We start from the raw sequence: 24,459 nt of genomic DNA on the forward strand, positions 1-24,459 counted from the left end.
CTCAGAATAATTGTAATAAGCTGTCGGCAAAAATTGAAAAAAATGTAATAAAAACAGCTGTAATACTAAATACTCTCCAAGATATCGAAATCAAAACATTTTAAAACACGTTAATGGGATGATATGACTTGCAAAAAAATCATGTATTTAAGTTTCGCAGTAGTCTATTCCATAAATATATTTTTAAATATTAAAATTTTATTGTATAAATATGAAATAATATCTTTTTTTTTCTATATGAGGAATATCTAGTTCAGGGCCCGAAATCCTGGTTCAAAGTTGTAGTTGTATTCGGCGTAGAGGTATAAGTTGGACAGATTTATGATTGGGAAAGAATTGTATATAATAAGAATAATTTTGTTCTTGGAGGAGCCTGAACTCCTTATAAAGGAGTGTACACTAAATTCTTTTTCAATTATTTACATACATATACATATATATATATATATATATATATATATATATATATATATATATATATATATATATATATATATATATATATATATATATATATATATGTATATATATACATACTATATATATACTACTATTACTAAAACTATCTCCAGCTTCAAAATGAACCTTATAAACTACGCAGTGAAAAACTAATACAAATCCTAATATGGCAAAAGGACTAGTTAACAAAATAATGGGCTTGACTAGCGGCAATGCGACCTAATTTATTTATCATCTCAAGTAATTGATTAATACTACTATATTTCTCGATTTGTATTTTTCGTGAAAAGCGAGTCGAATGGCGAAAAAAATTCATGATTTTAGTGGTAAAATTTGGCAAACGGTAAAATTATGATATACTGATTAAATCAAGTATAAGTTCTCTTGAAACTCTTTCTTGACATAACCAGGTTGGGAGGAGCCTTAAAGCTTATACTTTGTATTCTTTAAAAGCTATTTTCTAGTAACTACAATTTGCTTACTTATTTTATGTATTTTTATGTGTTGTTTATGTAAATACGTCATTGGGTTCTATAAACGAGAAAATGCTGCATAACCCCTCCCCTCTTGTAGGCTATCAAATGAAAGGAACCTCCCACCAGCGCTTTCATTATCCCAATAAGAAAATTGAGAAGATAACAAAATCTCCCTAAAAATTAGCCTTCATAAATACACAACTAAATCAAAATTATAATAAAGATATTTAACAAAAAATAAATAAAAAGGTATTAATTTTTTATATTTTTTTTATTTTATTGTTATTGTTATTTATTTACCGGTTCAGTTGAAATACAAATTAAAGTTATTATAGGAGAAAAGGGAGAATAATACAAGACAATCAAGGGGAAAAAAAAAATCAATTTATTAAAGGTAGATCAATATGAACAATAATAAAAAATGGGTTTATCATAAATGAAAAATTAAGTTTTTAGTTTAAACGGTTTATGTTGGTTTGTATTTTTATTACTATTATTATTTTATTTTAACAATATCTCTTGTCTCATCAAAAATAATAATTACAGATGCTACAAAACAAAAAAAAGGATTAAAGAAAACAAAATGCAATTGGGGCAAAATGAGCTACGCGATCAGGCACAAAACAAGAGTTTGGTCACATACCAAGCTTTCAACTATAGATAATAGGCCAAAAAGTACTATAAATTAGTTCGCACATTTTTATTTTGATTATTTCTGACAAACTTGACTTAAAGTTAAATTTAAGTTAAATTAGTTAAATTTGAATTAGTTCCATTTTGTAAAATATACATGGCTGTGTAAGATTCCAATTAATCGTTTCGACAATCAGATTACATATTCACTATCCTTGATAATCTGAAAATACTTTAGAACAAAACACAAAAAAAAAAATGCAACAGGGGCAAAATAGGCTACATGATCAGGCACAAAACAAGACTTTGGTCACAGACCAAGCTTTAACTACAAATAACAGCACAAAAAGCACTGGAAATAAAGTCCATAAAGTTCGCACCTTTGTGCAGTAATAATTCAGGAGTAATAATAATCAAGTGCAGCAATGAGTGCAGATGCAGACGCAAAGGAGCATAAATGATATAGATTTTGATGTCTATTAAATATTTAAATCTCACATAGCAGCTCTAGTGCACTAGCAAGATGAAGAAGTGTATAAATGGTATAATTTCAATATTGTATGAAGCCATTTCGTGACTTCACAGCTAATTCCTCCAAAGAAAGCTTCAAGCTGAATGAAATATATCACTTATTGGGTCCTCAAAAAAATGAAAAAAAAACTGGGCCTCAATGAATAGTACAGACACAATTACTAGAATTGACACACAGAAAATATTGAAGAAAACGGCAAAGAAGGAGACTATGAGGCAAAGTGTAAGCAACCTGGCCATTACACGAATTTTATAGGTTGAAGGGTAACCCTATATCTACTTACTAATTTTAAAAGTTTAGTGTCCCTTCCCCTAGTAAAACTAAAGGTTCACAAAATAAATGAACAACGGCCAATACCTTCAATAATGCCAATTTCTAGAGCCAAATTAATAAGACATCAGGTAATGACAATGTCGAGGGCCAATTTTTTCTCAATAAGGCCTTATTTCTAGGGCCAAAGTAATAAAAGCAATGAAATGAGCAAGAGCTAATTTCTTACTTTTGTCCAATTTTTACAATAAGGGCTAGTATTTTGGGCTAAATTAATCGAACAAATAAAAGTAAGAGGGCCCAATTTCTTCAACAAGAACCAACTAATTCAATGTAACTAGTTTTGACGTGAATAACAATATTGCTTGTTAAGTGAGTGGACGGAATTTAATATGTTTTAGCTCAATTCACTTTATCACCTATCCTTTTTTTCGTTTCACTGCCGCGCCGAGCTCTGACACCTTGCCGTTTAAATCTTGTATTTCTTCTATAACGAGGTGGTTCCGTTTTCGAGTATTTTTTTCTTCGTTCATGAACCGAAAGCATAACTTCCTCTGGGTTTTTTGAAAGTCGTCTATCAGGACTATTTGTTGACTTTCGTGTAATGTCTTTAATGGCTTTCTTAATGGCAGAATGTTTAAAGTCACTATGAAAAGATGCTCCAGTCGACAAAGCACAAGTAGGGTTAAAGCGACAACAAGAGTGGCCATCCTGGAAAAACGACAAAAAATATAACAAAATAGAAAATAAAAGTAAAATAGGTAAATCAAAGTTAAATAATAAATAGATAATATAAATAATAGATATATAAAAAATATAAATATTTATTTAAAAAACAAACTTAGATGATAGAAAAATATTTGTAAAAAGACTAAATATAATATAAATATATATATATATATATATATATATATATATATATATATATATATATATATATATATATATATATATTATTTATATACCTGACACGGGGATGCCATGGATATTCTGTGGTAGCCACAACACTTGGCTGGGTAGAGAATTTAAAGTGGCGAAACCCTATAGGCCAGTGTATTCTCCTGATGAGCCCTTGTGTTGGGTTGTTGCCTCTGAATTATTTGTCTTTATTATTTTTTCTATTGTTTGGTAAATGACGACTTATATTTATTGACGACATGACTGCCTGTCCATGGATTATTCTTTATGGTTGATTGTGTTTGGCTATGCTGTTTGACCTATGTGATTGTATGGATGAGTAGGGTTAAGGCCTCATTCAAGTGCTGGTCTATATTAATCACTAATTTAGGAAAATAGTCTTCCTTTTCTCCTTCTGTCTCTTTTTTTTTCTTTTTTTTTTGTGTTTTTGCTGTTGCATTGGTGATTTCTCTTTTCATGATATATATATATATATATATATATATATATATATATATATATATATATATATATATATGTATATATATATATATATATATATATATATAAATATATATATATATATATATAAATTTTATATTAACTCAGCTTTTATATACCACTATATGTGTATAGTGGTTCCAACACAAAGGTCGGCAACGACAGAGATTATTGTGTCGACGTCTTGGACAACCACGGTCTTGGAGAACGCAACGAAATTGGAGAGTTGCTTATTGAAATGGCTCAATTTTTTGGCTTGGTTGTTGGTGGCACTCTCTTCGCCCATAAAGATATACACAAGTATTCCCGGACTTCACCAGGTGAACACACAAAAAACCAGATCGACCACTTTCTTTTTGGTACGAAATGGCAGACTTCACACTGTGTGCTGATATCTTCCCTGACGACTGATGACTGCAAAATTCAGAGTGAAGTAGTCAGCCCCGAGAAAGGTGGGGACAGCTAAGCGACGGACCTAAGATTGCCAAAAACTGAGTGAATTAGAAATCCAGTCACAGTTTGTGTTAAAACTGACAAATAGATTTGAAACCCAGGATGTGCCGCGACATGAAACTCCAGAGGCAGCTTGGACTGCTATCAGACAAACCTACAATGATACTGCCTACGAGACGCCTGGTATGAAAAAGTTGCCAAAGGATGAATGGAACTACAGTATGCTATGTTTGATAAGGCTATAAAGAAGAGTGTCTGTGCTGATAAACATCAGCCTTGAACAAAGTACTCAGAAGAAGAAAGAAGCTACTAGACGGGGAAACTCGCGGTCAGTGCATCGCATCACCAGCGAGATAGTTGGAAAACGTCCAAAGACAGATAGACCCGTCAAAGATGAGTTTCGACAACATTTTACTGACCCTACTAAAGTGAACAAAGCCTGGGCGAAGTATTTCAAAAAGTTTTTAAATAGACTACCACCTGCTGATCCTCCAGATATACCAGACACGCCATTTCTAAATCTAGCTGTCGATATTAAGGTATCCTTTGGTGGGGAGATACTAAAGGTGGCTAAAAAGCTGAAGTCTAGAAAGTCCCCTCGGGAAGACCTACTTTACTGTTTTGAAAAGTAGAACTGTGACAAAGAGTCAAACTTGAGCGTAAAGAGCGAGGGATTGTGGAGGGGACAACCCATTTCATATACGGAGTAATTTCTGTTCGTTTTAAGTTCTGATTTCGCTCCTTACTTTCAGTTAAAAAAAACTAGTTTTTTTTATTTAATTTCTGAACGTTTTTAAGTTAATGTATGTTTGATTTTGGCTCTCCGCACATAAATTATTAAAATGAAATTTGCTTATTAATTCTTTTTTTTTTTGGCTAAATGGCTTTCTCTTAGTTTTGATCAGACGATTTTTAGAAATAAGGGGTGGGGAAGGAGGCCTAGTTGCCCTCCAATTTTTCGGTTACTTAAAAAGGCAACTAGAACTTTTAATTTTTACGAACATTTTTATTAGTAAAAAATACACGTAACTTAAGAATTAACTTACGTAACAAACTTATATCTTCTTATATTTTTATTATGTATATGAGGGGGGTTGTCCCCTCGTTAATACCTCACTCTTTACGCTAAATCTGAAATTTTGTCCCAATTCTTTAAGAATGACCCCTGAATCAGAAAGGCCGTAGAATAAATAGTTGAAATTACTAAAAATACTTTAGCATAAAGAGCGAGGTATTTATCTCCTCCTAAATACCTCGCTCTTTATGCTAAAGTATTTTTAGAACCCCTCATATGCGTAATAATCTCTGTCCGTTTTAAGTTTTAATGATACTCCTTACTTTCAATTGAAAGAAACTTTTTCATGTTTATTTTTTTCATTGTTTTTTTTTATAGTAATGCTAGAAAATCCTGCGCCCTTTTCATTGAATTTCTCTTCTCCCATGACATATTCCTCCAAGGAAAGATCCTCCCACATAGCCCCTTCCCCTCAACCCCACCCCAAACCAAAAAAAAACCCTGAAAAGGTCTGTACACTTCCCAATAACCATTACTGTATGTAAACACTGGTCAAAGTTTGTAACTTGCAGCCCCTCCCCCAGGAACTGTGGGGGAGTAAGGCATCCCCAAAGACATAGGTCTTATGGTTTTCGACTATGCTGAACAAAATGGCTATCTCAAAATTTTGATCCGTTGACTTCGGGAAACAAATGAGCGAGGGAGGGGGCCTAGGCGCCCTCCAATTTTTGGTCACTTAAAAAGGGTACTAGAACTTCATTTCCGTTAAAATGAGCCCTCTTGCAACTTTCTAGGACCTCTTGGTCGATACGATGACCCCTGGGGAAAAGAAAAAAAACAAATAAACACGCACCCGTGATCTGTCTTCTGGCAAAAAATATGAAATTCCACATTTTTGTAGATAGGAGCTTGAAATTATTGCAATAGGGTTTTCTGATACGCTGAATGCGATGGTGTGGTTTTCGTTGAGATTCTATGACTTTTAGGGGGTGTTTCCCCCTATTTTCCAAAATAAGGCAAATTTTCTCAGGCTCGTAACTTTTGATGACAAAGACTGAATTTGATGAAACTTATATATTTAAAATCAGCATGAAAATCCAATTCTTTTGATGTATATTTTAGCATCAAAATTCTGTTTTTTAGAGTTTCGTTTACTATTGAGCCGGGTCGCTCCTTAGTACAGTTCGTTACCACGAACTGTTGGATACTAGCAACACAAGTCAAGCCATCCACTTGGTGAATCTTTTCGTTACCCGACGTCACCTTTTAAGCCTCACTTATTCCTAGCCTTCGCGACATAGTCTTCTTAAGGCAGGACGGACTCTCAAGGAATCTTCCTATACCTCCCATATTAAACATTTGGAGTTTGCCTGACGTTCCTGAATTAGTGATTTCGGTGGTTTTTATGTCAATAGAAATTAAAAAATCTGGTGAATATTTTGCTCTAATCAAATCTTAAAGCCGACAATTATTTTTTTTATAATTCCAAAATAATTATAAAACCTGTTTCGGGTTTGCATTCTAGATTGCTATAGTTGACACTGCTGTAGTGGGATTTCAAAAAATAGAGCAAAAAATTTTCTATTCAACAATCAGAAACTTATTTCTCTGTTTAAACAGAGTCTAGAGAATAAGTAGCGTGCAGACATCAAACTGCCGGTTAACAAATACATAAAAAAAAATTTATTGTATAAATAATTACAAGAATCATTGCTAAGGATAGCCTGCGCCTAATCGTAATTTTGAGTGAGAAACCTCTCAAGTTCAACCTTCTTATGTTTGTTTAGTTGAAGCGACGAAGAAAACTGATACCTTTGTATTTGACCAAGTTGCCGCCTAAGAAAAAGATTTGGCTAGGGAGTAAAATGCTTGGACTTTGGTTAGGCCTTAATATTAATTGTCAAACCTATTCTGGCACTCCTGAGCTCACAAAACCTCTAAAACTCCATTCACTTTGCTCACACTTTCATCTAGGATTCTTAAATCGTCAGCATAACCTTAGTTAAGGAGACTTTTTCCTCCCCATTTGATTTCGCGTTCTCCTATTGCCTTTCCTGTGCTCCTTAGAACAAAATCCATAAAAATGATCCGTTTAAAGGGGAATAGAACACGACCACTCTTAGCTCCTGATTTAATACCTTAAACTGCAGCTGACCTTAACCGCAGCAGTACTATTCTTTTACATACAACTAATCACATTTGCCTGGTATACCAGGTATAATACTGGTATATACTGGTATAATATATTTGCCTGGTATACCATACCAGGATAAAACATTCACTAAAGTTCTCCTACCAACAAAATCGAACGCTTGCTCATAATCAATAAAACTGATGACTAAAAGTGTAGGACTAAAGGTGATTTCTAAATACATTAAAAAAAGAATCTCCATCACAGCCGAAATCACTGAAAACAAAAAAGAAAATTGTGGATTGACAGTTTAATGTATATAGGCCTACTGATATTCATTCAAGAAAGTCTTAATAATTTAGATTTAATAAAGTTAAAATAGAGAAAATGTTTAAAATATGTATTGTTTTCAGTAAAGTGCAAATTATGTTCTATTTTTTAGAAGGCACGAGGGCGTTAGCCCCACTCCTCTTTGTGGTGATTTCTGCTTGTTTTGATTCACCTGGTTATTTATTGTAATTTCTGTTTGTTTTATGTTTCATTTATTTGTTCATGGTAGTTGTGCGTAGGTGACACTATTTGACTTTATTTCTGCTAATATTTGGTTTAATGTAGCTATTTACTTTTCTTTGAGAAAACTTCTTTTGTGAGAAAAGTTTTTCCAACTTAATTTCTGTTCGTTTTAAATTGACTAATAGTCTTTTTCATTGGTTAAGAAAAGAATGTTTTCAAAAATCTCGATTCTTCGCTATAAGAATCCTGACTTTGGCTGATCATCTATATGTCGAAAAAAATTTACAACAATTTTTAATAATACTTCTAATATAATGCTTTGGATCAAGGGGTTACGGGGGAAATTTTCTAATATACGGGTTTAAAATCTTGACGGTTTTATGGATTCTATAGGGCTGGCCAAATTCTAACCCCTTTCAAGCTAGTGTCTTGATTATAGACAAATATTAATCAACCACCCCCTCCACATTCCCTGAAAGTTTCAAATTAATTCCCTTAACCTTTACTTAGATATTGCAGATACACACTCTTGACAAACCTGAATGTACAGAGTGCAATTTGATTTAGTTCAATTTCCGAGTCAACATACCCTGACTATTTTGACTTAATTTCTTAGCCGTTCCTGAGACTGAGATATAGTAGATATCCTATTTGGAGAAAACTGAATGCACATAATGTTTATTGATTTACTTAACATCCCCTAGTACCTACACTGAAGTTCCAATGTGATACTAAGAGTTTTTCCTGAAATACTATACAAACAGTTTTTTAAACATCTGGATACGCACGGCTTATTTTGATTTAGTCTTTCATCTCTCCCTACATTTCCTGAAACCATTTCCTGGAATATTGCATCTGTGAAACTTTGACAACATGGATGCGCTTAAACTCTTTTAGTATAGTCCAACAATAGTATTAGTAGTAATAGTGGTAGTAGTAATAGTATCATTAGTAGTAGCAGTAGTAATAGTAGTAGTAGAATTAGTAGTAGTTGTAGCAGTAGCAGCAGCAGCAATAGTAGTGGTAGTAGTAGCAGGAGTTGTAGTAGTAGTAGAAGTACAAGTAGTAGTGGTAGTAGTAATTGTGGTAGTAGTAGTAGAAGTAGCAGTGGTAGTAGCAGGACTAAGAGTATTATCAGTCACAAGTCGTCACAGTAACTGTTTCAAGTATTCACAACCAGAGTCACAAGTAGTTTTTACGAGTAGTCAGAGACGCAAGCAACCGCAGTCATAAGTAGTCTTAGTAGCAACAGCATTAGTAGTAGTAGAATAAGTAGTAGTTGTGGAAGTAGTAGCATTAGAAGTAGAAGTAATACTTTTAGTAACCCTGAAAGGTTTCAATTTAATACCTTCAGCCATCCCGAAGTGTCACTGATACGGCTTTTTGACAACCTGTATAGGTATTATGCGTTTTAATTTGTCAACATACACCCAAACGTCCCCCGAAAGTTTCATTTTAATGTCCTTAGTTATTCCAGATATATTGAAGATACACCTTAACATTTATATTTACTTAAATATCCTCATCAACATGCACTGAAAGCTTGTACTTAGTGCCTTTATCTGTTCCTAAGATATTGCAGATAAGCCTTTATGACTGGTCGTGATGTCTTTTGATTTAATTCAAAATTTCCAATAGCATGCTCTGAGAGTTCTAAAATAACACCCCTAGCTGATACTGGGATATTGCAAATACACTCTTTTGGCAATCTGGATACAAATAGTACCTTTCGATTTAGTTTTACAGCCCTTCAATTGTCTCTGAAAATAAAACTTAAAACCCAATTCTATACAAAGACATTGTATCTATCCAGTTTTGGAAAGTGCGTACACTTAAACCCTTTTGGTTAGTTCAAAAGCAGTATAGGCAGTAGTAGTAGAAAAAATAGTAAAAGTAGTAGTAGTTTTAGTAGCCCTAAAGGTTTTAGCTTAATACCCTAAGGCGTTCTGAGATATTAATGATACGCCCCTTTGGTAATCCACATGTAAATACTGTGTTTTGATTTAGTTGAATATCCCCTTCAAAATGCCCTGAAAACTTTACCTTAATATTCTAAGCCGTTTTTCAGATATTGATGATACACCCTTTTGACAGTCTGTGCGCACATAGTATAGTTTTATTTGGTTCAACATCACCCTCACCCTTCCTCGAAAGTTTCACCCAGCATCTCCCTTAGCATTGCAAATAGTGGTAGTTATAGTGGTAGAAGTAATAGTTGGAGAATTGCAAGTAGTACTGCCACTCCGACTTACCACCAACACACGTGATAGCAGGAGTAGAATTAGTAGTAGTAGCAGCAGTAGTATTCATGTTGTGCGGTTTGTGTTAGTTCAGCATCTCAACATCATGGCCTATTAGTTTTAACTTAATACTTTAAGACGTTTCTAAGATATTGCTGATACGCTCCTTTGATATGCTCCATGCACGTAGTTAGTTCTGATATAGTCTAAAATCCTCCTTAGCAATTCTTGAAAGTGATCAGCGTATTATCATTTGCTTTCATAATAGTAGTACTATCAGCAGCAGGAATAGCAGTACTGCTACCACAACAAGTGATATACCCTATACTGATACTGATACTGATACCCTATACTATTACTGATATACCCTTTTCACAACCTGCTTGCACATAAGAGTGTTTTGATTTAGTTCAACTTTCCCCTCAATATTCTCTGAAATTTTCACCTTAGTACACTCAACCTTAGTAGCAGTCGCAATAGACGTGACAATTGTATTAGTAGTAGGAGTAGTGGTAGTAGTAGTAATAGTAGTAGGAGTACCAGCAGTAGTAACAGTGGTAGTAGTAGTAGTAATAGCAGCCGCAGTAGTAATAGCGGTAGGGGGTGGTGGCGTGCACATATTGGATTTTAGTCAATTGATCATCACCCTTATTATTCTCTTAAAGATCCAGCTTAATACCCTAAGCCATTTCAGCGGTATGCCCCTTTTACAATCTGCATAGACATGTTGTTTTCTGGTTTAGTTAAACACTCCCCTCAAAATTCCCTGAAAACTTCACTTGAATGCCCTTAGTCTTGCTGAACCGAAAAGGCTAAACATTCAACCCTTTCCCTATTACAACTACTTTATGTAAGCAAAGGGTGAATTGCATATTTTACAGCCCCTGCTCCAAAGGCTCTGGAATGTGGCAGGAGGTTATAATCCCCGTAGGTATATATTGGACTTTTCAACTATACTTGACAAAATGGATATCTCAAATTTTGATGGGATGTGTTGGGCGAAAAAAAGGGCGTCGGAGAGGGGCTGATTGCCCCTCGAATCATTATTGACCCTTAAAATGGGCACTAAAACTTCCAATTTCTAATCGACTGAGCCACTTCCAGAGTTTCTACAACTCCTTCTGTACGAAGTCCCTTTGAAAAAAAAAACATTGTGCCCACTTCGCTCATACGCAGTGCTAAGATTATGCGAAATTTCCTAGGCTTATAATTGCACAGTTCAATTTAAAAAAATTAATTTTACCACCTAAAAATAACATTATTGTTGTAGCGCAATGGATTTGATCTCAGCTTGGTAGTACTTTACCCAGAGTTCGAACCTAGGGCCGACGCAGCAACACACTACAGGGCCGAACCAGCAACACACTACAGGGCTGAACCAGCAACACACTACAGGGCCAAACCAGCAACACACTACAGGCCCGAAGCCGTAGCAGACTACAGGGCCGAAGAGGTAACACATTACAGGGCTGAACCATTAACACACTTCAGGGCCGAACAATTAACACAGTATAGGGCCGAACCAGCAACACACTAGAGGGCCAAACCAGCCACACACTACAGGGCCGAACCAGCAAAACAGTACAGGGCTGAACCAGCAACACACTACTGGGCGGAACCAGCAGCACACTACAATACCGAACCAGCAACATACCAAAGGGCTGAACCAGTAACACGCTACAGGGTTGAACCATCAGCAAACTACAGGGCCGAACCAGCAACACTCTACAGGGCTGAACCAGCAACACTACAGGGCCGAACCAGCAACACACTACAGGATTGAACCAGCAATTCACTACAGGGCAGACACAAGGACCTTAGTAGTCACGAGTCGTTGCTAATATTCCATCTTTTTGGTTATTATAGACCCTTTCAATTGAGTTTTTAATTATTTTTTAAGTATTTTAGCAACTAAATTTGGCGGCTTACCCTCGTTGTAGCCGGCAGCATTAAATACTCTTTAAATAAGTAAATCAAATAATCGATGAATTTAATATAAAGAAATTTATTAACTTAATTTAAACAAACTAAAATCATTAAAAATTTTAAGCAATCAATTTGATATTAATGAAACTAAATACCTTAAAGAATTAATTAAAATATTTAAAGCAACAAGTAAATTATCAGGAGCTGTGTGTATATCTGCGTTGGCATTCTCAAAAAAAAATTCAATAATTAATCGATTTATGATTAACGAAATTAAATAACATAAGTTAATCAAATATTAAAGAAATTAAATAATTTAATTTAAGCATATGAGAATTAATTACAATAATCGAAGTAATGAGGAAATACTCAGGAGATAAATGTACACCTGCATTGATGTAATCAGGTAGGTAGGTTGGGGGAGTGATCCAAATATTGAAGCAAGACTTGTTTTTGGCTATGGTATCAACCGGCAAGCTGTATCTTAAGCGTTTATGGTAAATGGCATTCATTTCAAAAGGCTACAGTTTGTAAAACGCTCTCTAGGCTAGTGGTCAATTTGGGCTAGCGAGAGGTCAGTTTTTTTTATTATTTATTACAAAGATACATTGTTGGAATTAGATAGCGATTGGGTTATTTAACTCCAATGATTGAATTCCTAACACCCTGCTAGACACCTTACTCGGAGTGGATTAAGGTACGTATAGCCGAGCAGAAAAAACCTGGAAGAAAACCCATCCAACTTCCGATACGTATAACCTCGGTATACTTTCTGGTGAAGAATCCCAAATCTCAGGAACCCTAAAACTCTCAATATAAACCAACTGTAATTTCATGATGTCTGTTCCCTATATGTTTGTGTGATCAGATGCATATAAATGAAGTTTGTGACTCATATTTAGTTTTTGACCACACTATACGGCATTTCAAAAAGATAGACATTCATGGTAGTATAACAGAAAAATCACCAATATCATGAAGTGTTTGGCATTTTTTAGCCTTTTTTAATGTAATAATAAGGCAAATTCAGATGTATTTTTTTTTATTTCCTTACTCATTTTGAGCAAGGTTGTTGAAAGCATAGGATGGTTGGCCTCGAACCCCCCATTGCACTTCCTGGCTGAAAGGCCATGAGACGGAGATCAGCACCGCCGGTTTGGACCTTAAGGGTCTAGTGCCGTCTTACTTACTTACTTTTACTTATTTACTTACTCATTTTGAGACAATTCATTAGGTGTACTCTGTCGTGTTTGTCATGACCATATGATACCAAATAGGATACAAGAATTCCTTTGTGAGGGAGTGAGAGGTTGAAACATATTGCAAAATAGTGTTCAAACTCATCTAGTAAGTCAAATTAGTGTAAATCAAGTGTCTAATCTTAGTTTCTGAAAAAATACAATTCCAAATTTAAAAAAAGCCAAGAAACACGAACCACTAGATTATTTCCGACATCAGCGCCAGGTTCCACTCTTATAATTTACCCATAATCGTTGTAAAAGCTCTGGAAGAATTGACTATACAAAGTTTGACTATATTGAAAGCCAATGAAAAACTGTATAAAAGCTTCGGCTAACACGCGAGTCATCTATCAGTATGATTTATTTAAACAGCACTCCCTTGCCAGTGACACTGGTAAAAAAAAAACACGTCTCACTCGCAAAAGTTTCTTCAAGAGGAGTAATGAAAAGAGTGCGTGAATGACGAATTGCATCATATAAACCACAGCAATTAAAAAAACGTACAATAATACTTCCTGCACAGTATTCCAGAGAAGATTTAAAGGTTGAAATACTACCAGCCTTACTGATACTATTAGAAAAATTATCTTACTAAACAAAAAACACAAACGGACAAAAAGCAAAAAAAGACTAAACAAAAAAGCGACATAGAAAGTTATATAAAAAAATGCATTTTAAAAAAAAGAAGTGTTTCCGAAAGTTGGCATAGGACCTAAGTACGTGATAACGATTGTCAAAAAACAGTTGGTCTTTTTATTTCATAAACTTCAGATACCTGTATTAGACAAAACTGTGGTTTTTATTATTTTATATTTTATACTATTAAAATTCATTTTAATAACAGGCAAGGAAAGTTTGACACTATTCATTTATTCAAGGTCACACTAACTAAGAAATCCAGTATTTCAAAAACTTAGTTTCATACAGTTTCTTCATATAAACAAAAATTTAATTTTTTTCGAAAAAAACTTTATTCTTATAAAGATATCCCTTTTGAAGGAAAACATAATAAAAAAAACGTTTACACGCATAATATCTGTCACAACTGTATTTGGTAGTGTGCCAAATTTCTATATATCAGTGACCTGTTAGTGATAAATCTGAAAACGAAAAGTACACTAGCCCCATTCAACTTACCTTGCTAAACCTTTACAAGATGTGAGAAAAGTGAAGCTCATTTTCATTTATTTACTTTACATTTACTTTTTTTTTGAGAAAAGTGAAGCTCATTTTCATTTATTTACTTTACTTAAAAATTATCTAAATAATAAAAAATATTATTTTTTATTATCTCAGACACTGAGATGTAAGAATGACGCCACTTTACCCAATCCTGTTCATAGGTAAACTTCGTTTTGCCATAGAAGAATTTCGTGTTGAATCCTTATGGAAATGTAGCATACAGTGCGATGTGATTTAGGCTTAAGCTGATTCTTGTGATAACGCAAAGAGCATCAAAAACAGTAATATGGAGGGTCACACGGCACTAACACAAGCAGCTTTTTAAGCAGAACCAATTTTGCTGATGTTTTGTTCACGGTTTCCAGTTTTCTTTGTTGCAATAACCCAAATAATTACCCTAAACAGATTCATTGGATCTAAGTGATCTGAATTTCGGTTTTTAAAAATAGTCTGGCATCTAGCTATTCTACGCGCAAGTTTATCTAAAATACTTCAAACATCCATCATTAGCAACTCTTTTTTGATATTTAATGTATGTTTGTAACGTCATAAATAATACTATTAGCAGAGATTTTCGCTACCAAATAGGTTTCCGTGAGCTAGTTGTCACGCGATCTAAGTTATCTTTACTTATTATCTTCTTTTCGCTAACAATTGTTATTATTCGTTTAACAATTATTTATTTCGTATTTAAAATTCATTCCACTTTTATTTTGTATTTTATTTACTACTTCATTCATATATTTATTATTTTTTTTTATATTTTAGTTCGATTTTACTGTCACGTAAATAACAAGTATTTTATTTATTCTATTCAAGTATTTGCATTTATTTTAAATTTAATTTTATATTGAATTCGCCTTACAATTATTTCAATTTACAATATTTATGCTACAATGACGGTTTATTAACATGAATAAAGCCATTACTCGATTTTGGCTGAGAAATATATTTGCATAAGATATTAGAATTTAAGTGTCAGGAACAACAAGTAAAAACATTTAGAATTTCCGTCAGGGTTGCCACGATTAACCGCAAAAATAAATGCGCAAAATTATAAATCTGATTAAGCTTTTTGTCTGTAAATATTCAAACTTTAACAATCTTTTGATTTCCAAAGACAGCTACACTTTGAAAGAAGACTACAACTTATTAAGCTGTTTGGTGTAAGATTTATTTAGCTTAGCTGTTTTTCGCCCATGTTTTATTTTTTTTTTTATTTGACGCCCGCTAGGAGCAAAAAATGGCTATGAAGTTACAACAATTCAAAATAGGGGTGAAACCATTTAATCGAAAGTGAGAAAAATATAAAATTTTGAAGGACACTGATGATGGACACTGTATATGCGTTCAAAAAATTCAGTTAAAAATTTTATATTTGTTTCACTGTCGATTAAAAGGTTTCATCCTTATTTTGAACTGTTATATTTTCGTAATGGAAAGGCAGTGTGGTCTTCGAAGTTATCTAGGCTATGAAGTTTTTTTTTATTAAAACCGAATCCTGATTTTTCCTTTTTTGAAAGATACGGTTGCGAAGACTTTAGAAAACCAATTCAAAAATCCAGACTTTATTTTTCTGTCCTTGTAGGGCCTGCTTTAAAAATTGCCTTTTGATAGATTCGACCAAACAGATAAGAGTTAAAGCTTTGATAATTTAACTATTTGGTAATTTACTTTGTGATTTAATGAAAATTAAAAACCAGTTTGTAAGAAAAGACCTCAAAACCAGCTATTAAAAAAAATAGACCATTAGCTTTTCACATGTATACTGGATTGCCGTACAAAAAAAAAAAAATCTTCTGTTCCGCGTAAAAATCTGCTTTTCAATTACTGCGTGACCCAACCATGCAGTGTTTCCACCTTCCCCGAATCTTCTGGGATTTCCCCGAAAGAAAATTAGGTTTCCGAAATCTCCAAGAAAGTTAGTATTACCGGGAGTATCATTTCAATTTCATTTTCTTGTTTTTACATGTCTTTTCGTGTATTTACAAACATCGATTCTCGGGCAGATTTCGAAGGACCCAACTTTGTTCGGGGGAAATACTGGGATGGTGGAAGATCTGCAACCATATAATAGAAGGCAATAGAAGATGCAGAAGTAAGTGCAACACAGGACAGTCGGGTAAGCAGCACACATACAAAAGGTATAAATGTTAGTATCAAATTACCCTGAACCCCTAGGTGATGAGGCACTTCTCAAGGGCTGACACAAAGAATCCTGAAAAATCGTTAGTCCTTTAATTGGGTAAAAGGCTCAAAATAAAGATTTGCAAAGTTGTTTCTTTTGTAAAATTTATCCCTCTTAAAGTTACATTTTATCTTCGTAGAGCACAATTCATAGCTATTGAGGGCTATATACACATAAAAAGGGAAATAGAGGGCTATATATGTATAAAAAGATATAGATAGATAATTCAAAGCATTAGGGAAAATTTTCATTAGTTTTACTCAAGCGAGCAAAATTCAACTTTTTTAAAAATAGAGAATTAGGGTTAAATATAGAGAATATATTTAATTAAAATAGAAAATCCATCACTCAAAGCTAGGAAAGAAAGAGGCTTCTAATTTATTTAGTCTATTTAGAAAGGGACAGGTAAAATCAAATAAAAGGGGAGGGGTATTATGGCCTGTATAAAAACTACCAATTTATTCAAATAGTCTAAGTATGGAGCAAGATAAGATAGTTATTATTTTACTTATTTGTCTGATGGAAATTTCGTATTAAATCTCATTTTATATTAAATAGTAAATGAAGTCTCTTACTAGAGTAGAAACGATCTATACAGATGAATCACTAGATAACTTAAATTCAGTTTATTTTTTATTTGATTATATTATAGCTTAGTATTTAAGTTTGATTAAATTTACTTCAGTTTTATTACTATAAAGACAATTAAAAAAGCTCGCATTTAGCTGCAGTTTAATATTGGGTTTGTATTACACTTAAATCATATTTGTTGAAAAGTGGCTAGAGAGAAATAAAAATAAAAAGTTAATACCTGAAGGTAAATAATTAAGTAATTTAGTAAGTTTGAACTCTAAAAAGAAAAAGTAACGGTAAGAAAATGTAAAAGTGATTAATGATTGAAAAACCCACTTATTATAGACTTAAGCGTTAAACAGCAAAATCTGGACAAATAGAAAGTACAGATTTAGTCAGAGCTTCAAAAGTTGAATACTCGACATTGAAAAAAAACAACATACAATTGTGTTAAGCAAAATAAAAAACTTAAATAGCTAATTTAATCGTAAGGCCAATGCACTGGTAGGGTTTAAATTAGAAACCCGATATAACTAACATTAAACCAACGAAATAAAAGGCAGGGAATTACTCCTTACGCAACAAAAATAAAAGGCATAAATTTTCTAGAAATAAAGAATCGTTCCGTCTCTGCTTTCCGGAAACGGAACGAAAAAAAACCTTTTTTTTAATTAAGCTTAAAAGCTGAAAAACAACACAGAGAAATAGATTTTAAAAGTTAAAATATTGTACCTTAAAAAGTTGTCGTTCATTATTGGCTTAATGCTTCTCGTAAAAGAGCCATTCTGGTTTTAAAAAGGCAGATTCGCAAAATCGGCCTTTTTTATTGGCTTAAAATTTTCTTTCCCAACACAAGAGATAATCCTATTGGCTCGCGAATATACGTCAGAAAAATAAACCAATAGAATTAAAGCCCAGTTTTTAATGCAGAAACATATGAAGGTAAGCATTTTTTGGATAAAAAGCTATGGATAAAAATATTTAGGAGTTAAAAATAAAGTTAGCTCACTACCAAAAATAGAGGTTAAATTATATTTGGGTAAACACAACTTTACTGAAACGAAACCCTTCATCTTAAGGGTTTTCAGGTTTTCGCTTTTAATCCCTCAAAATATGGATATAAAGACATTACAAGAGCAAAAGCCCTGTTTTCAGGCAAGGCTGCCGTGCTAGCAAAAAAGCATGCTGGCAACGCAGCAAACAAAATGCAATAAATCAGATTAAACAATGTATATGTAAGTTGTATCTAAAATAACGATAACGGATTTACGTAGCTGAAACAAACGTCATATGTTGTCACGACAGAGGCTTGTTGACTGTTTCAAATGGGGCCATAAAAGCCATTGCTATCATTTTAGCAAGGCTGTCTCCAGGGCGAACGGTTATGGGCTTTGAACCCCCTTAAAATGTTTGTTCGAACCTTAAAATTGTTTTATGTGTTTTTTAAAGTTTTTTCTTGTAGACCCCCACCGCCGCCTGGATACCCCGTTGAATTTTAGTAATGCCTATGTTCAGGCTATTCTTTTATTTTTATTTTATTTTTATTTCACTAAAATTTAAGTACATTTTCATATGAAAGTAAAATTCTAGTTAAGGGATTTCTTGCCATTTCGAAAAGTAGTTGAGTTAGGTAAATGAAACTTCCAGGAATGAATATACCCTGATAATACCCATGAATATACCGACAATATACCCTGGGAAGGTATTCTTAAGCTATTATGTAAACCATTTTCTTTTTCCTAGGAGTTAGAAGAATGCATAGATGACGGAATTCTGAAAAAAAACTTTATAACTTAGTTTTAAGTTTTCAATCTCTTTTTCATCGGCATAGTTTTCAAAAATGAAATTTCTGTTATTTCAGTAGAATTTTAAGCATTATAACGGGTTTTAACTTATTCACGGGTAATTCGTCATAAACGAATAAATAAAAAATCAAACCAATATGCATATTTGCTACCCTGTGAATTCCTTGGTTTTGTTATGGTAGGCCGGTTCGGCATTATACCTTTTATAGTTGAATTGTAACTAAACGTGTGCTATATCATATTTTAAATTAACATATAATAGATATATAAACAAAAAACAGAAAAAAATGATAAACAAACAGATAAAATAAAAAGTAAGTAAATAAATGATATTAAAAAAATCGACACTCAAATTAATGCCACTGAGATATATATAATCCCAAAACAGAAAAATAACCGAACGAACTTGAACCTCACTTTAAGCTTCTTTTTTGTTGTTGTTGTGGCGAAACTTGATTTTCTATTCTAAATTTTTATGTACTGTCGAGTATCGATACTAAAGTAACGATCCACACTCAGACAAACTGTTGTTTATGGATTTCCGGTTCGCAATTTAAATTTTTTCAAAGTTCCTACCTTGATTTTCTATTCAAATTTTTTATGGACTCTCGAGTATCGATGCTAAATAACGATCCACACTCTGACAAACTGTGGTTTATGGATTCCCGGTTCACAATTTAAATTTGTTCAAAGTTCCTAGCTTGATTTTCTATGCTATTTTTTTATGGAATGTCGAGTATCGATAATAAAATAACGACCCACACTCTGACACACTATGGTTTATGGATTTCTAGTTCACAATTTAAATTTTTTCAAAGTTCCTACCTTGATTTTCTATTCTAATTTTTATGGACTGTCGAGTATCGATGCTAAATAACGATCCATACTCTGATAAACTTTGGCTTATGGATTTCTGGTTCACAAATTAAATTTTTTCAAAGTTCCTACCTTGATTTTCTACTCTAATTTTTTATAGAGTGTCGAGTATCGATGCTAAAATTCATACTCTGACAAACTGTGGTTTATGGATTTCTGGTTCACAATTTAAATTTTTTCAAATTCCCAAGCATGATTTTCTATTCAAGTTTTTTATGGACTGTCGAGTATCGATGCTAAATAATTATCCACAATCTGACAAACTGTGGCTTACGGATTTCCGGTCCACAATTTAATTTTTTTAATGTTCCTAGCTTGATGGGTAAATCATACAAGCATCAGCAAATTTCTTTTATTGTAGATATGGTTCTGTGACTGACTTACCCCAATGATTGTTTTTGAGAAGAGGGGTGTATCATTCGCTTTGGGACTAAACAGTTTTTTTCAAAACTTAAAATTTTTTCAAAAAACCTTTATTTAAAAATTTGCAGTACGTTAGTTAAGCTATTTGCCTTAGCCCGAAGCAAAGATCTATCACCATGCGGTTTTAACGTAATTCTTAACAAAAGAACCAAAATATACCTTGGTATGAAAATTACCTGGATACCAAAGTACACTACTGACATAGAAGAAAAATTATATATGGGGCAGCGTTGCCATTATACCGTTTTTGGCTCAATTTATAAAAAGAGAAAAATTATGCCTTGCTGTAGCAATCACCCGGGTACCGAAATATACCTACATAGATGAAAATTACACCTGGGTAAAAATCCTACATCTAAGTAGAAAATAGAGATTCTTAGAAGCTTCATCACCAAGCAGTGTGAGCTGTATAACATTGGTACACACAGGTCCTTAATTCTAACGATCGTATGATATTATAAGTCTCTTTTCTTTTATATATTTATGTTTTGCTGAGCATAGCCCTTGGACGTAGGGTCGAAATATTCATTCAAATATAGAATTCCACTGTCTTGCCAAAAGAAATCGTATTGTTCTTCTTGTTGTTTATGTTTATAGTTTTCGAAAAAGATTGGTTAGCTGGGGGGGGGGAAAGAAAACAAAGGAGAAACAGTAGAGTTTTGTACCAAACTTCTCAATTTTCCTGGAGGGAGGGAGGCCTCTCGGTCAATCTCGAAGACTAAAAGTGCCACTCTCCTTGTGTTAGCAGGGGCATTTTCAACTTTGTGAGATAAAATACCATTCTTTGTTATTAAGCAGGTGAAATTATTATTAATATTTTTTTATTATTTATTATTATATAATATAATAATTGTTGTATATCATATAATTTATTATATTATTATATGATGTAATTAAATTATATAAAAATGTAATAACTTTATATTTAAAAAAATAAGGTTAATTACTAAGCAGATACAAAATAAGTTTTTTACAGGTTTTGCAGTTAATAAATAGCTATTTGAAATTAAATTAGAAATTATTTTGACAATAAAATTAACTCTTTTGGACTTTCATTATTTACCAGTATTTGCTATTTCTGGATGTTATTTTTTTACATGGCATTGAACTTGTTTCTGCCATTTTTTTCTAACTAAATATAATAATAAAAATTTTTCACTTTTGTCACCTACCTATATGACTCACAGGTGCCTTTATCTCCCAACCAATCACTAATCTTAAGGCCAGTAAACAAGGATATGGATACCTGAAGGTTAAACCCAATAGAGTATTTTCTAACTTTATACAGATTTATTTTCAGTTTGAACTGCAACTAAATCCCTTTTTTTACTAAACACCATAATAACTAAATTCTTGCTTTAATTTCTACATTAAATTAGGTCTTACTTCAAAATTTTTTGCCACCTACCTATATAACTTTTATATGTCCTTAGCTCCGAGCCAATAACTAATCGTCATATCTGTTAACATTCATGTTACGTTATACAACGGGTACCTGAAGGCTGAGGTCAGGAGTTTTTTTTTTTATTTGTTAGTTTAGTCACAATTGAGGATTTTCTTTGCAAATATTGCAGTGAAGAAGAATTGAAAATTATTGCAGTGAAGAATATTGAAGAATATTGCAGTGAAGAAGAATTGAAGAAGAAGAAGTGAAGTGAGTGAAGAAGAATTGGATACAAAAGATTTTTAAATGAATAGCACCGGATACTTCTTGATAAAAAAGAGCTTTCTTTTTAAGAAAATGGATCTTAAAAGAAAATTGGATCTTTAAGAAAATGGATCTTAAATCATCATGCAAGATCTCACCTTACAGCTACAAGTAGTACAAGGGTCTTCTAAAAGTGTCCAGCTCATTCCGCTACTATAAAAGTCACCACCGTAGTGGCATCCTTGTAGTGAGTCTGTGATGTTTGATTCCATAGGTGAACATGGATCGTCTCGACACCTTGGACAGCAGTCCCCGGGTTGTAAGACTGGGCTATCACAGAAAACTGGCGGACATTCTAATGACCAACAATCTATTTCACCGTTCTAAAAAACAAATGATTTATGTTAAAAAATTTTAATTAATGGTAGGTTTTGAATTTAACTTTAAATCACAATTTTTTTTTAAAGTGAAAAAAACGTATGTAGAGACATGACATCTTCAAAACAAATAGGAAATCTGAACAAACTTTTATTTGAGAAACTCAAATAAAAAACATATTTCGTGGTGAAAAATACGAAAAGAGTGATTTGCTTATCACTGACAGCTTAGTAATAAATAATAAACTCAAACTTGAACGAAAGCTTGAACTTTGTTCCAGAATAAACAAAATTAAATAAATATTATGTGTATGAGATTTGAGAGAGACTTCCCAAACAAGGCACAAGATGTTCAGTCTTTACTAAGCACTGACAATCTTCAACGGTCCAGTTGTCGGGTGACTTTCACAGAAACAGGTGGTAAACCTGTTGTCCAACCTTGGGAAGCTGGGATTAATTCCCAGGTCCCGGATCACGAGGCAGAGATCAATCTACTGTGCCACGTATCTAGTGCCACGTATCACGTATCTACTGTGCCACGGCTAGAATTAGTTACAGCAGTGCACAGCACTTATGAACTTCATACTGCAGCCTGGGCTCTAAATTTAACGTTGTTATTCCAAGGGAAGCGTCACGACCTATTTCTTTTTATTTTACTTTTCATTTTATTCAGTTCATTTTACTTTCGAGTCCAACACTTGACTCGAATATCTAATTTTTTATATTTTCACCAATTTTATATTAACTAGTTCATACAAATTTATAAAACTGGTTTAGAAGAACCGGTTTATGAAAACCAATTTTAAAAAAACTGGTTTATAAAAGCCAGTTGGTAAGAACCAGTTTATAAATCCAGTTTCTAAAAACTGGCTCAACCAAACAACACAAATGAAAAAATGGATGTCTATCTTGTGTACATGCCAGGAATGCATTCTGACAGGTGTCAAGACTGAAGTCCAATTCACAATGAAATTTCACAAATAACGAGATTTAGCTAATTCTAATAGTAAGACTTTTCATAGTACTCTCTGATTGGCTAAGAAATTTTAGGAAAAATACTGGTTGACCCAAATTGGCATAGTTTGTTCCTGGTAATGGTAAAACCTCGTTGTAAGTGGCCCTTAAGCGACCACAGGAAACTGGCGGACATATTTATGAATAACAATCTTTTTCCTAGGTTTCTAATAAAATAACTATTAAATGCTTTAAATGAAAGGTTTATTTTAGAAGTGTTGTGTTCTGACTTATACTTTAAATTTCTTAATTCCCCAAAAAGATAGTTTTAAGAATACATATATAAAGGAATAATATATTTCACACAAAAATAATGTTGCGTTAAGATTCTATTTCTTACTCTGCCAATTGATAACATGTTTCTTTGTTCAAAATCAGTTAATTACAAAAATCAATTAAATTTTTTGTTTTAAGCCAGCTATATTTTGAGTGTCACTTAAAGTCTTTTAGCCAGAATATAAGTAGGTACAAAAAAAAATCACATGCATTGAAATAATACATTTAATAGGAATTTTTTTTCCTAATTTTGTTCCCCTGCCTTGCATTTTTGTAAATCCACTTTTAAAACATTGCATGATTTACATCATGACTAAATTTTAGGTTGCTAAAAAATCTTTTAAACTGAGTGAAAGCACTTCAGTTATTGAAATTGTTTCAATTAGTTGACAGTTTAATTATTTCAATTAGTTTAATTACTTTACAGAAGCGCTACAACAACGAAAAAAATAAACTACAAAATTGGTGCTAATTGTTATATTTGTCACAAATTTAGAAGTCAATTTGTGTTTCCTAGTTACTAAAGTCTAAAAACAGAAAATTATGGACAATCAAAAGGTTAATAAAAATTTATAAAACTGGTTTATAAGAAATACTTTATATTAATTTTATGTTATCTATTATTTTATATTGATACTTTAATAATATTAGAAATTTTACTATATTATATTCTGATATTTTATATTAAGTTTATATTAATTGTTTATACTGTTATTAGTCTTTTCTTTTAAAAAGTATATAAATTGCAGAGATTCTAATCTTGTTATCTCACTATGAAAAAAGAGAGAAATTCTATAAACCATGTTCCAA

The 24,459-nt window shown here is 32.8% G+C and overlaps 1 protein-coding gene across 3 annotated transcripts in view; it reads right to left on the minus strand.

Moving 5' to 3' along the window:
- Positions 1–543: 543 nt before the first annotated feature.
- Positions 544–24,459, minus strand: part of LOC136041105 (protein kinase C-binding protein NELL1-like) — a gene marked incomplete at its 5' end in the record, with an annotated part of 66,924 nt that continues 43,008 nt past the window's right edge. For 2 of the 3 annotated variants that reach the window (XM_065725664.1, XM_065725662.1), the window contains 3 exon segments: positions 544–3,081; positions 16,638–16,687; positions 22,141–22,365. In XM_065725664.1, the coding sequence (XP_065581736.1) occupies positions 2,790–3,081; positions 16,638–16,687; positions 22,141–22,365 (567 nt within the window). 3 annotated transcript variants of the gene reach the window in all.

The sequence above is a fragment of the Artemia franciscana genome, chromosome 21 (assembly GCF_032884065.1).
Source record: "Artemia franciscana chromosome 21, ASM3288406v1, whole genome shotgun sequence".
Classification (NCBI taxonomy): domain Eukaryota; kingdom Metazoa; phylum Arthropoda; class Branchiopoda; order Anostraca; family Artemiidae; genus Artemia; species Artemia franciscana.